The sequence below is a fragment of the Terrapene carolina genome, unplaced genomic scaffold, assembly GCF_002925995.2.
Source record: "Terrapene carolina triunguis isolate 2854851 unplaced genomic scaffold, T_m_triunguis-2.0 Scaffold88, whole genome shotgun sequence".
Lineage (NCBI taxonomy): Eukaryota > Metazoa > Chordata > Testudines > Emydidae > Terrapene > Terrapene triunguis.
Genome location: NW_020664439.1, coordinates 34,984,895 through 34,998,284, shown reverse-complemented (window position 1 = coordinate 34,998,284; position 13,390 = coordinate 34,984,895). Strand labels below are relative to the sequence as shown.

Genomic DNA, 13,390 nt, shown 5'->3' with positions numbered 1-13,390 from the left:
TCAATAATTAAGGTTGTGAAGTGCACAGAAATATTAAATGCAGTTAGTTTATGAAGAGACGAGCTCCTGGGTGTCAACCAGGTGCCCGTTCCCCTAAAGAGTACTTTATCAGAGAGATGTGCACTTGTGCTCTCATATCTCTACCTCTTTCATCTCTACCTGAGAGAGGTGGCCAGGAATATAGACCAGCCTGTACAGTTGTGAATAACTTCCTGTTGACTAGGAGCTTGATCTTGGTACAGACACATTGCATTTAATTGGGGGTATTCAAGTGATACGTTTCATGTGGATTCTTAACTCCTTCCCCGCCCCCTTCTCCACTCACGTTTCCATATGTCTGCACAAAAATCATTATAGTTATGACTTATTTAAAAAAAAAACAGGTCACGGGAGGGAGGGAGGGGAAGAGCTGTATCTTGGAAACCTCTTGATCAAATGAGTTTAAATTTGCACCATAAACTAGACTGGTTGCTTAATTGGCTGGCACTATCATTTTCAAATGGATATGATGATGTATGTGGATTTTAGGGAGGCTGCGAAGTCCTGCTTTAAACAAAAACTACATTGCAACTGTCACGGTTACTGTGCTAAATGCACATCTGACTCCCCTCAGACTCATTGAGTGCACCCCCCCTTAGGTCTTGTGCCTCATGCCATCACCTTTCTTGGGATGGAATCATGGGATTTTTCCACTCTACTGTCAGGCCCTGGCTGCAGTTCCTGGTTATCGTGATTACCTCAAAAAGTCTGACTTATGATCAGCACTTGCAGTTTTCTTCCCTCTAGGAGCAATGACCATGGTAACCAGTGACAAGACAGCCTTCTTAAAGCAAAGTATTATTTAAGGATAAAGCATTTCAGATAAAACATTTATTAAAACTATAGATGCTATGCGTGTCTAGCTTAACAGGCATCTAACAATCTCCTCTATGGGGAACCTAGTAAGTCAAACTTCCTACAGACTCTTCTTCAGACCCTCTCTCTGTGTCACCTTGTTTCCCTAGGCAGCTGCTGGAACTGACCCCTTTCCTCTCACCTTTTAACTGTTTAGACCTGGTCTACATAGCAAGTTAGGGCAGTTTAACTAAATCAGTCAGGAGTATGAAAAATCCTATCTAAGTCCCCGTGTAGACGGGGGAAGAATTCTTCCATTGACCTATCTACTGCCTCTCAGGGAGGAGGATTACCTACACCAGGGGTAGGCAACTTATGGCACGTGTGCTGAAGGCAGCACGCGAGCTGATTTTCAGTGGCACTCACACTGCCCGGGTCCTGGCCACCGGTCTGGGGGGCTCTGCATTTTAATTTAATTTTAAATGAAGCTTCTTAAACATTTTAAAAATCTTATTTACTTTACCTACAACAATAGTTTAGTTATATATTATAGACTTATAGAAAGAGACCTTCTAAAAATGTTAAAATGTATTACTGGCACGCGAAACCTTAAATTAGAGTGAATAAATGAAGACTCGGCACACCACTTCTGAAAGGTTGCCGACCCTGCCTGACCTACACCAATGGGAGAACCACTCCCATCCGCATAAATAGTGTCTACACTAAAATGCTCAGTGGCACTACTGTAGCTTTTAACGTGTAGACAAGCCCTTTGTGTTCTTTTGATCTCTAGGCTCCCAACATGGAAAAACAACTGCGTCTTGTCAAACTGGAGTCTGGAATTACACCATTCTGTTGTAACTGCCTCCCCACTCTTCCCCCCACATGTTTGCTGGGAAATTATTTATCTGGATCCATTGTATTTCTTTCTGCTTGTTTTTCCCACAGCCCCTTATTAAGTTAGAATAATACATTCAAACAGGAAATTTGAATAACCCACCATAATTCTACAGTAACTTTATCTTACTGACTAGGTCACATACAGTGTTTATAAAATTACTACATCTCAGTATCTTTAGTTTATTACATAGTATTTTTAAGGCTGTCACAGCAACTATAACTAAAGTGCATCTGTGTCTCACCCATAAATAGGAAAAGACTTTCACAAATCCATTAAGGGAATCTTAATTGGTACAGTCTAGAGTTAATGCAGATAATTATATATTTAATTAAGCCAGTAGAATACTCTATTTTAAAGGTTCCATTTTACTAGGTGAACTAAATTAAATTCAGTTTTATTTGCTGTTAAAAATGTTGAGCTGCCTGGCATGTCTCTTCGGTTCTGTTGCTTTTGTTACCAATGTCTCTACATTTCATATATCAATAATATGAATGAAAGTGACACTATTACAATAGTTATTTATCAGCACTAATATTGCCTGTCAAAGGTTCAGACAGTGCATTTCAGGCTAATTGTCTGACAAAGATAGCAAGACATGTAAGCCCCCTATCTACCCTCTAAATATATGCACACAATTCTAAATTTCTTGTTGAAAATCTAACGGCCGAGTGTATTATCACAATAAATATGTTTTAACAATTGTTTCCATTATTATCATTGCAAAGTAACCTATTTGCTACATTAGTTTTATTATTGCTTACTCTGTTTTTATTTGTTGTTTACTGAGGACCATCAGTATGCTCATTGGCCTGCTAAACTCAGGGTTGTGAGTTCAATCCTTGAGGGGGCCATTTAGAGATCGGGGGCAAAAATCTGTGTGGGGTTGGACTAGATGACCTCCTGAGAGGTCCCTTCCAACCCTGATATTCTATTCTATTATCTGACTTTCAGAGGCTCAGAGAACCAAAAGAACTCAATGACTCCAACTAGAGTTGTTTAGGGGGTTGGACTAGATGACCTCCTGAGAGGTCCCTTCCAACCCTGATATTCTATGATACCTTCATAGCTCAATGTTTTGCACCATTTCCTTTACACATAGGAAAATATGGTCCCTGCCCAAAAGAGCATACATGCTAAGGCTCCAATCCTGCAAGCGTTTATGTACATGAGCAATTTTACTTGAACACAATGGGACTACTCTGAGGAATAAAGGTGTGTGTGTGTGTGTGTGTAAATGTTTGCATAGTCAGAACATGCATTAGACAAATAATACATTGAAACAAAGAATGTACCGGCTTTTTTTCTTTCTTTCTTTCTAGAATGAATGAATAAATGAACATTGAAAGGCTTTGCAAAAGAAGTGTTTCTTAAGGAATTATTTGAATAATTAATCAATATCGGAATAATAAAAATAACACATTAATAAAAATTAGTACTCTGTACTAATTTTTATTTTATGTTATCCATCGAGATCACAGGATGGTACAGAAGGAGTCAATTTTAATGTTAGACAAATTTCATTGTTAACAAAGAAAGACTAGCAAAATAATAAGCTGCTTAACATTATTCACTACTTTCAGGGCTTTGATATCGCCCTTAGGCTCTTCTCAAATATGAGGCATGATATCATTACAAAATACACATAACTGAAACCTAAAATGGTGCTTAAAACTTTTAATCAGCTGCAAATTGTGTATTTTTGCACTCATTTAAATTGCTATTTTAAAAAGAATCTTAAAAAAATATTAATTTGAAACAGATTCCACTAGTGTACATTCAAGTATTAATTATTAAAAAAAACAAAAAACAGACAGCTGCCTGGTCAATGCTATCAAGCATTTAACTTACTTTTTCGAAGAGCTCATCCTGGCAAAATGAAAGGATTAAAATGGTACCACTCAAAGAGATTTTAAACTGCCTCTTTTGGAAATGTACACTTTTGTAGTTCAATGTATTTAAAAGAAGTTTTAAAACACAAATTTACAACAAGGTGTATTGACAAACAAAACTGTTTCCGCCCGGTTTCGAACCGGGGACCTTTCGCGTGTTAGGCGAACGTGATAACCACTACACTACGGAAACTTGCCTGATCAATAGTTTTGAAACTGTCTCTTTTATTAATGTGCTGGAGGACCCTGCGTGTTCTAATAAGAGTTGCAATTTGGGAGATCTTTATTTACGTTAGCGCCTGAAACTGGCACATTTACTGAAGAAGCAACCCCTGCCTAGATTCACGGGGAGGACATGTGCATATGACCAGGTCTCCAGGCCCTCAGTGGAGCTCCTAACACAAATATGGGTCAGACTGACGCAAAAATTGCCTGAAACACCACAGTGAAAACAGTTTGTGTGTGTGTGTGTGTGGGGGGGGGGTATGATCGCGCTCCCCGGGCCACCGCAACAGGGCTCCACTCCACTGCGCTTCCGGGGCATGCACGGCCCCCCTGTGACTGTGGATTGGCCCCTCTGGCCCAAGCACTGTACCCCCCATCCATCAGGCATGGCACCCTAGCGCCCAGCAGGGGCAGCGCCCGGCCTCTCATGAGGATTGCAACGGATCACTGCATGTGTACGGTATGTATTCCATTCCCTCTCCCCCGCGAGTACGCATTGCCCCTGGGGAGTGTGTAGGATAACCGCGGGTCCCCTCCCTAAACGGGCCTGCAGCCTGCGCCCATCCGCAGCGTGCCCCACACCTCCCTACGCAGAACTGCATAGGAACCACTACAACGTTCACATCTCCACAGCAGTCTCCTCTTTTTGACACCTACCCAGCCACAAGCGTCAACCTGCTCTCTCCGGTGCTTGGTGCAAAGACCAGGGGCAGGGCTCAACAAGGGCATAATGTTCCTTCCTGGGCATGTCAAAGGCTACCTAATTAATTGAAACAGATTCCTAGTGCGGGTGGGAGGAGTTTTAATTTCGTGATCAACATGGTGTTCTTTAGTAGTTAAGCATGATACACATAGTTTGACTTTCTTTTGAGTCACACACATGCTTCCCCCCCACCTTTGGCATACCACCATTTATGTTTAATTTTTCGTTTTAAGATTGGATGGTTGGTGGAAGATATTCCTTCAACAACCAGAGTATATTAAAATTACTATCTGAATTCTAATAAAATATTATTCCTGTAGATTAAGTGACACAATATTCTTTTAGTACTGTAGTATTAAAGGGAGCTCAGTTTTGGACTAAAATTTAAATGTTAAAATAACTTTTTACAAAACCAAAAATCAGTCAAATATTGCTGTTAATTTTAAAAACAAGAACAGTAAAAGCAGGGGAGGGGAGGGGTTAAATCAGAAAGCAAACAGTCCCCCGGGTGATGTTTGTGTCTAAACAATGCAGCATTGTGTTAGTAAATAGTGGAAGTTATGGCTCTGATCCTGCAATTGGATGCACATGGCTGGGCCCCAATAGCCACCTACATAGACCCAGTTACAAAATCCTGGCCTTAATTTGTAGGTCCAAGAAAAAAATAACATTATAGCAATATTATAGCAACAAGAGGGCAAAATTTCTCATATAAAAAGCTGAAAAGAGCTATAAGAAGAAAAATAAATAGGTTGTATTTATATTAGCAATAACATATACCGTCAGTGTCTTTAATCCCAAAGAATAACAAATCCCTTTACAAATTTAACAAATTGATATGCAAACTATATATAGGAATCACTTAATTCACCTCAGAAATGCAATCATCTTTGGGATGAAATTCATCCACTGTTTAACAATACCACTCAGTTTAGAGGAAGTAAAGAAGACTGGCCAGTTAAAACTATATTGGGAACCTAGACTGCAAAATGCAATTGCCTCGGTTGGAATTTGTCTTGGACACAATGGTTAACATCTTGACTCTTACAAAAAGTGTCTTAGACTCTTTAATTACCTCAAATCATCAAGACCTCATATCCCATATATTAAATTAAGGTGCTAGGACCTGCCTTAGGCAAAAGCAAAATAGGCATCTACTGAGACTTGTGTATTGGGAACCTAGAGAACTAATTCAGTACTCTGTGGATCTGTCCAGCCACCCTTTCAAGCAACAGAATAAGGAGAGATTCCCCGCCACTGTCCAGAGCAAAGTTTGGGTCTGCCCACATGCTGAGGGCAGGTTTGCCAGTTTCAAGGTGCTGCCTGCCCTAGAGGCATGTTAGAAGATTTCATTACTGACTCAGAGGGAAAAGTCCTACCACCAGAATCAACACCATCAATTCCCAGGGGGCAACTTTCAGATCCTGGGCCTCCCTAGCAGATTATTCTAATTATTTTTTAAGTATATTAATAAAATTTAAAAATAAAAACCCTACCCCAATCAAATATTTTACCTTAAAAAGGAAGGAGCCCCAGGCATGTTGTTATTGCTATTAGTTTTCATGTGGAATGCAATGAGGCACTCAGCTACTACAGTGACAGGTCGCAAGTTAAATCATGGGGCTCTAAGCCAGCTCCTCCAAGGGTATGTCTACACTACGGGATTAATCCGAATTTAGATAATTCGAATTTGGGAAACAGGTTGTATAAATTCGATTGTGCGCGGCCACACTAAGCATATTAATTCGGTTTTTAACCACATTAATTCGGTGGTGTGCGGCCACACTACCCCATTTATTTTAACCACATTAATTCGGTGGTGTGCGGCCACACTAACCCTAATTCGAATTAACAAAATCGATTTTGGCGCTACTCCGCTCGTCGAGGTGGAGTACAGAAATCGATTTAAAGCGCCCTTTAATTCGAACTAAATGGCTCTGTTGTGTGGACGGGTGAAGGGTTAATTCGAATTAACTCTGCTAAATCCGAATTAATCCCGTAGTGTAGACCAGGCCCAACAGTCAGGGAGTTTCCCATGCAGGTAGTGAACAGGCTGGACTTTTCTTAGGCCTGGTCTACACTAACCCCCCAATTCGAACTAAGGTACGCAACTTCAGCTACGTGAATAACGTAGCTGAAGTCGACGTACCTTAGTTCAAACTTACCGCGGTCCACACGCGGCAGGCAGGCTCCCCCGTCGACTCCCCGTACTCCTCTCGCCGAGCAGGATTACCGGAGTCGACGGCGAGCACTTCTGGGTTCGATTTATCGCGTCCAGACAAGACGCGATAAATCGATCCCAGAAGATTAATTGCTTGCCGCCGAACCAGCGGGTAAGTGTAGACATACCCTTAGCTTGATAAGGGCTGAGGGGGTGTCTTAGCAACAAGGGCACTACTCCTGTGTGTGCCTTTGTCACAATAGGAGGGGATTATCACATGAAGGGGAAGTTGCTGGCCCCCACCACTCCCCAGTGGCCTGAGTGGGAAGTGGCAGGTGGAAAGCCACCTCCTAAAATGGGGGATCTGTTACCGGCTGTGATTATAGACAATGGCTCAGGTCTGATCAAGGCAGGCATGGCTGGGGACAGGGAACCACGTTTCATCTACAGCAACATAACAGGCCGGCCTAAAGCCAAGTCCGTGATGCTGGGGGCAGGCCAGAAGAACCTCTACATTGGGAATGAGGCACAGGCCAAGCGGGGGATCCTCTCCATCAGGTATCAGAGAGTGGTGGGAGCTAGGCCTGGGGAAATGAGGAGAGCAGGCCAAGGAGCGGGTCCTCTCCACCTGGTCTAAAGAGTGGGACATGGAAAGTGGGTAGGGAGCAGGTCAAGTGTGGGGGGGTCCTCTTTGTTGGGTACCAGGTAGGAAAGGAGATGATGGGGGCCCTGCCCAAGGTGGAGAGGTGGGTTGGTTTAGTGAAGAATGTGTCCATCAGGTACTGAGGAGGGAGGAGGAGCCATCTCTGCTCACAGAGGAGAAGCATGCCAAGCAGGGTTGGGGAGGCCCTGCCATCAGGTACCATTAGCCTTGTGGGAGGGAAGGTTGTGAAGCAGCAGTTAAGTGGATGCAGGGTGAGCTGGGACAGGAAAGCTGGCATCTGATCAAGGAGGGAGCATTGCCTCAGACAGCAGTCTCCTTTGCAGGCCTCTCCTCATGGAGAGAGTTTGGTACAGGACGGAGGAGGAGTTTTCTTCTGTGCCAGTCACTTAAATGTTTGATCATGGAAGGGGCTGCAGAAGGAAATTGTCAAGGAATCTGCAGGGCCTTTTCCAAATGAAAGGCTGTTGCTATTGGCTTTTGCTTTGCACAGACTAATACAGGTATCCCAAAGGTAAACCCGAGTCAAGGTCAAACAAGGTCAAAAAATGGGAGGGAGAGCAAAACAAGGAAGAAAGAGTAGAGCCTAACAGAGGAGGCTGGAAGTGTGGAAAAGAAGGGAAGGGGGCCACAGAAACAAAGAGAGAGAGGGTAGAGACAGAGAAAGATGCATCTCAAATTCTGTGCAGTTCGACTGCAGCAGCTTTATGCACTTTTGCAGCCATTGTGAAGGTTTCCAAAAGGCATGGGGAAGTATGCAAAACAATCTCTTCTGATATGTAGCTACATTAGTGCATTTGGGTATGAAAGCGACATTGCAAACACCTATTATGCTTGAAACACACCTCATGTCCACACACAAAAGCAGTTGCAGGAGTGCACTGCTGCGCAGTTGTACTTCCCGAGCACCATTGTATCCTGCATCACCCTGCCCTATTGCACTGATAATGTAGACAGAAAATGCTGTAATTGCAGCTGCACCTTTTCATAGGCCTAGACTGCAGCTATACACAATAATACGCTACTGCTCTTGTAATCTCTTTAGCAGTTGCAATGAACAGTGTTTCTTGTATTTCAAACTATATTCCTGTGATAAATTACTGACCTTCTATTATTTTTACACATTAGAGTTTTCTGTTTAATAAGGTGCGATGCATGCAATTTTCAGGGTTTTCTTGTTTAAAAAAATAGAGAAGCTTCCATAGAGCATGTGCTACTTTGTATATTGAAATACACTGACTTATACAGTTCTAGTTTTCTTTTAAATGGTATAGCACTTCTCCAGTTATGGATAACTCCTACAAAACACTGCTTTAGGGGCCTGTGCTGGAAACATTGCACCCATTTTACAGTAGAAGTACAATGACTGGACGGAGTGGTGTGACATGCTGAACAGTTTTATATTAGCCAAGATGGCTAGTTTGTGGACACTGCACCATTACAATTTACAGCAGTTCCACAGTTTTCTCTGATGTAGATAAAGCTATTGATTGACCATGCACCTACAAATAGGTGGGAAGGTTGTGTAGGGAGCAGTAGCAGGGAGAGGAATGAGAGGAGGGAATAGGAAAAGCTCTGGGTTAGGAGAAGAAGAATTCAAGGGATCTGGTGGAGAAAAGGAAGCACTAAAAGAAGAACAAGAAAAATTGGAGAGAATGAAAAGAAAGAATAGACTGGAAAATTGGACACAATGAAGAGTAAAAAAGGAGACAGAAAAAGGAAAGAAAATACATAGATCTCTCAGGGCTTGTCTAGACTAGCTTAACAATTAGTTCAAATTAGCAAATGTGAGTGTAAAGTGCTAAACTAAATACTCCACAGACATTTTTTTCTGGATACAAATGTTTACACTTTACTTTAGGACTTAACCACGAACAACCAATTCCCTCAAATGAAAACAGTACTACAAACTCTAGTCTAGACAAACCCACAACCTCGGCAGGATTGGAATTTAAAGACAAAGGTTACTAGCACTTTAGTTTTTGGTTTTTGTAGCACTTTATGACTGCAAGGAAAATCTGAATGTGAAGACTGGGCTCTCTTTGGTGTGACCTATGCAGAAACTTGCGCTGATATAATTAAACTAGTTTTAATTAATACCTTTTGTTATTTCCATGCAATTCACACACACACACACACACACACACACACTTTACATGGAATAACAAAAGATATGAATTAAAACCTTACATTGATGGAGACTGAGTCTACACTACAGGGTTATGCTTCTATAGTCTCGGAAATGACTACACAAGATGCAGGCCAATAGAGAATCTGGTCTTCAGTTTCTGCCTACCACTGCTAATGCTAGTTCAGCTCCACTGGTATTAGCAATGTTGGGAGAACTTGAACTACCATAGACCACTGCCACCAGTGGTGTTTTAAACACCTAGTTATCTAGCCCTGTCCAGATCAGAATTAATCGACATGGTGCTTAAAACACTGCCAGCACCCAGTGTATGCTAAGGCTCGCAACGTTGATGGTAAATTTTTGCAAGATTTCTCTAGTGTAGACAAGGCTAATGTCTGGGACTTCCAAGAATCTTTAATCATCTTTCTCTACCCTGTACACTCTCTATAGTTGTTGAGTGCTATCAGAGAGTAAGGTAAATCTTCTAGCTACTAATCTACTGGATGAATTTTTGAGGGCTGGCAGAAGAAATACTCCCACAATAATGTTTAATAAACATACATTATCAACAGTGAAATTAATAAATTGTAAATGATTCATACTGAACTTTTCAGTAATATTTAAAAAAAAAAGTTTAGATACTTTTTAAAATGTAGGTCCTAATCCTGCAACATGCTACATCCCTTCTTAGATGTGCTGAGAGTTAAGGATGTTCAGCAGCTCCAGGAGGCAATCACCAACTTTCTTTAGCCCAGGCCATTATTAATTTTATTTTTCAAGGAAACACTTGTGACGTAGAGTTTTATATGCAATACACTTCATGAAATGATATACTTGGGAAACACCTGACAAGGTGAACCTGGTAGATGGTGAATGCTGCCTTTTTTTTTGTCGCTTGAACCCCGTGTAGGTATCCAGTGGAGCATGGGATTGTCACAGCTTGGGCGGACATGGAGGCTGTGTGGAAGAATGTCTATGAGCATGACCTGAAGATGAAGGCAAGTGAGCGGCCAGCACTGTTCACCGAGGCACCGCTCAACCCACTGGTCAATCGAGAACATATGACAAAGATTCTCTTTGAGCGCTTTGAGGTACCAGCCCTTTATGTGGCCATCCAGGCCGTACTGGCTCTCTATGCGTCAGGCCTTACCACGGGCTGTGTGATGGACTCTGGTGATGGCGTTACCCACACTGTACCTATCTTTGAGGGCTACTGCTTGTCCCATGCCGTTCTCCGGCTTGACCTGGCTGGCCGTGACCTTACAGACTACCTGATGAGAATCCTTAAAGAGAGCGGTATCTCCCTGGTCAGTACAGCTGAAAGGGAGATTGTACGAGACATGAAGGAGACCTTGTGTTATGTGTGTCTGTATCCAGAGGAGGAGTTGGCTAAGAAACCAAGTGAAGTAGAGAAATCCTACAGGCTGCCTGATGGGCAGGTTGTTAAAGTCCAGAATCAAAGGTTCCGCTGCCCTGAGACCCTTTTCTGCCCATCTAATATTGGCATGGAGGCCCCAGGGATTGACAAGCTCTGCTTTAACACCATCATGAAGTGTGACATTGACCTGAGGACCAATTTTTATGCCAACATAATCCTGTCTGGCGGTTCCAGCCTCTTCCCTGGCATGGCTGAGCGCATCACCAAAGAAATAATCCACATGGTCCCCAGTGACACTGAGGTGAAGGTCATGGCTCCCCCTGACAGGAAGCTCTCTGTTTGGATGGGGGGCTCCATCCTCGCCTCCCTCTCTGCCTTCCAGCAAATGTGGATTACCATGGCAGAGTACAGGGAAGTTGGGCCTAACATAGTGCATAGAAAATGCTTCTGAAATCCAGTTGTTTTTAAAAGGATCTTACTGAAAGTGTTGTGGGAAAGAAAAGAACCTCAAATTATAGTAACCCCAAAACGCTAGGAGGCCTACGCCAGTAGTATTTGTTTGGTGAAAGACTAATAAAAATCATAACTCTGGGTGTGCTTGTTCTAGAATATATCTTTATGAATATGTGTAAAATGTTTTGGATTTCTAGTGAGAGTTCTTTACGCAAGGACAAAACAGTGCAGGAAACAAGTGAAGTAGATGAAATTGACAATTTTACAACATGGCTTTTGAAATCTTATCCCATTATTACTGAATGTATGTGAAAGTGTAATATCCCCACACTTTCTAACAGACATTTCTGTTACTAAAATGTAATGTTGAGCAGGAAATAATTGAGGGACACAGGCCATTGCAATGTTATTATGTACATATTTGGTAGATTATTTTTCTAGTGACCTAGTTGGAAGGGAGATATTCACAGAACAGAAACTCCTTTCTTTTGAGTTATGAACACAAAATAAAGAGATCCACTTTGTTTTCCTTTGGGTAGAACTAAAGTCAGACTAAGGGCCTGCTTCATTACAGAAAATTCTCCCTAGAATAGGGTAGAGAACTCTGGCCATGTGGATTTGATGCCCATGTTGAAGAGACAATAGCCTCTCTGGCCATAGGGATGTGGTACCATTGGAGTGTGTGGGTTTTGTCGGGGAGAACAGAACAGGTTTCCTGGCCATGTGACTTTTGTGCCTATGGCACAGGTGAGGTAACAACATTACAAGCTGGCCACCTGATATACTGCTGCTAGAACTGGGATAGATTACAGAAAGAAAAGAGACTCTTAGGCCCCGTGGTTTGTTTGTGGGCGGAGTCAGGCATCTCCAATCTCCCGCTAGTGATTCCATTCCCCCTCCGTGCCCCGCAGAGCCAATGGGAATAGAGGGGACTCCCGCTAGCCAATCCATGCGCGGGGGCGGGACGGTGGAAGGTATATAAGACGCGCCGCAAGGCGGGCTCGAACGCTGCGGCGGCAGGGGGGGCTCAGTCTTTCTAACCCTAAGCGGAACGTGGCCCCTCCCCGCCGCAGCCGTCCGCTGTTTTACTCGCTGACTTTCAGCGGACGGGGGGAGCGGGCGGAGACACCAACCAAAAAACGTCAGCGAGGGGCCCTCCCCTCCCACGCCGACCTGGGCCGGTGGTGGGGCCCGCCAGAGAAGTCCCCGCCGCCCCGCCCTGGTGAGGCCGCGGTCAGCCGGTTCGCGCCACTGCTGCCGCGAAGAGTTCGTCTCTGTCAGCCTCGGGGGCGGCCGGGGTGGAAGGGCGGGTCCCGGGCGGGTCGGCCGGGAGAGCAAACGTGAGTGGCGGCCCCTGCGCAACCGCCCTCCCCTGAGCTGTGGGGCCCGCGGTCGGGGCTGCTCTCAGACACGCCGAGCCGGGGGCGGAGGAGGCGGGGCTGGCCAGTGCCGAGGATGGTCCGTCCCCAGCCGCCGCCGCCGTTTGGCTGCGATCCTAAGGGGGCCGCGCGGATCTGCGTCGGGCTCCGTCCGCCCTGGGGAGGCTGCCCCGCAGTGCGGCTGGGGCCCGCAGCCACTGAGTGGGTTCCTGAGCCTCCGGCTCTGTTACCCGCGGGGCCCTGCTCCGTGACCCCCCCCCCCCCCCCCGAACACTCGCGTCTGGGGGCCCTGCTCCGTGACCCTGTCCCACCAAATACACGTGCCCGGGACCCCCTGTGTGTCTCCCCCAAACATGCTGGGGGCCTTGCTCTCTAACCCCCTTAAACCTGCCTCTGGGGTCCTGCTCTGTGACCCCCCCACCTCTCCCAGGGTCCTGCTCTGGGACCCCCCCCAAACTAGGGTTACCATATTTGAACTTTCAAAAAAGAGGACCCTCCACGAGGGTGTGGGGGGTAGCACTGCCCCCCACAGGACCCCCAACCCATCTAACCCCCCTGCTCCTTGTCCCTGGATCACCCCCTCCTGAGACCCCTGCCCCTAACCGCCCCCGGGACCCCACCCCCATCTAAGCCTCCCTTCTTGTCCCTGACTGCCCCCTCCTGAGACCCCCCCCC

At 44.7% G+C, this 13,390-nt stretch overlaps 1 protein-coding gene and 1 non-coding gene across 3 annotated transcripts; one reads left to right on the top strand and one right to left on the bottom strand.

The window, feature by feature from the left end:
- Nucleotides 1-3,744: 3,744 nt before the first annotated feature.
- Nucleotides 3,745-3,817, bottom strand: TRNAV-AAC. Its single transcript has one exon. It is a non-coding gene; the product is annotated as a tRNA-Val (tRNA).
- A 324-nt stretch (nt 3,818-4,141) lies between these two features.
- ACTRT3 (actin related protein T3) lies at nt 4,142-11,416 on the top strand. 2 transcript variants are annotated; one of them, XM_024209507.3, is made up of 2 exons: nt 4,142-4,309; nt 10,416-11,416. In XM_024209507.3, exon 2 carries the CDS (start codon nt 10,456-10,458, stop codon nt 11,332-11,334), a length of 879 nt encoding a protein of 292 aa, XP_024065275.1. In that variant the 5' UTR covers nt 4,142-4,309; nt 10,416-10,455; the 3' UTR covers nt 11,335-11,416. The 2 variants fall into 2 exon arrangements, with proteins under 2 accessions (XP_024065275.1, XP_024065274.1); XM_024209506.3 differs by lacking the exon at nt 4,142-4,309 and adding an exon at nt 7,069-7,271.
- The last annotated feature ends 1,974 nt before the right edge of the window (nt 11,417-13,390 follow it).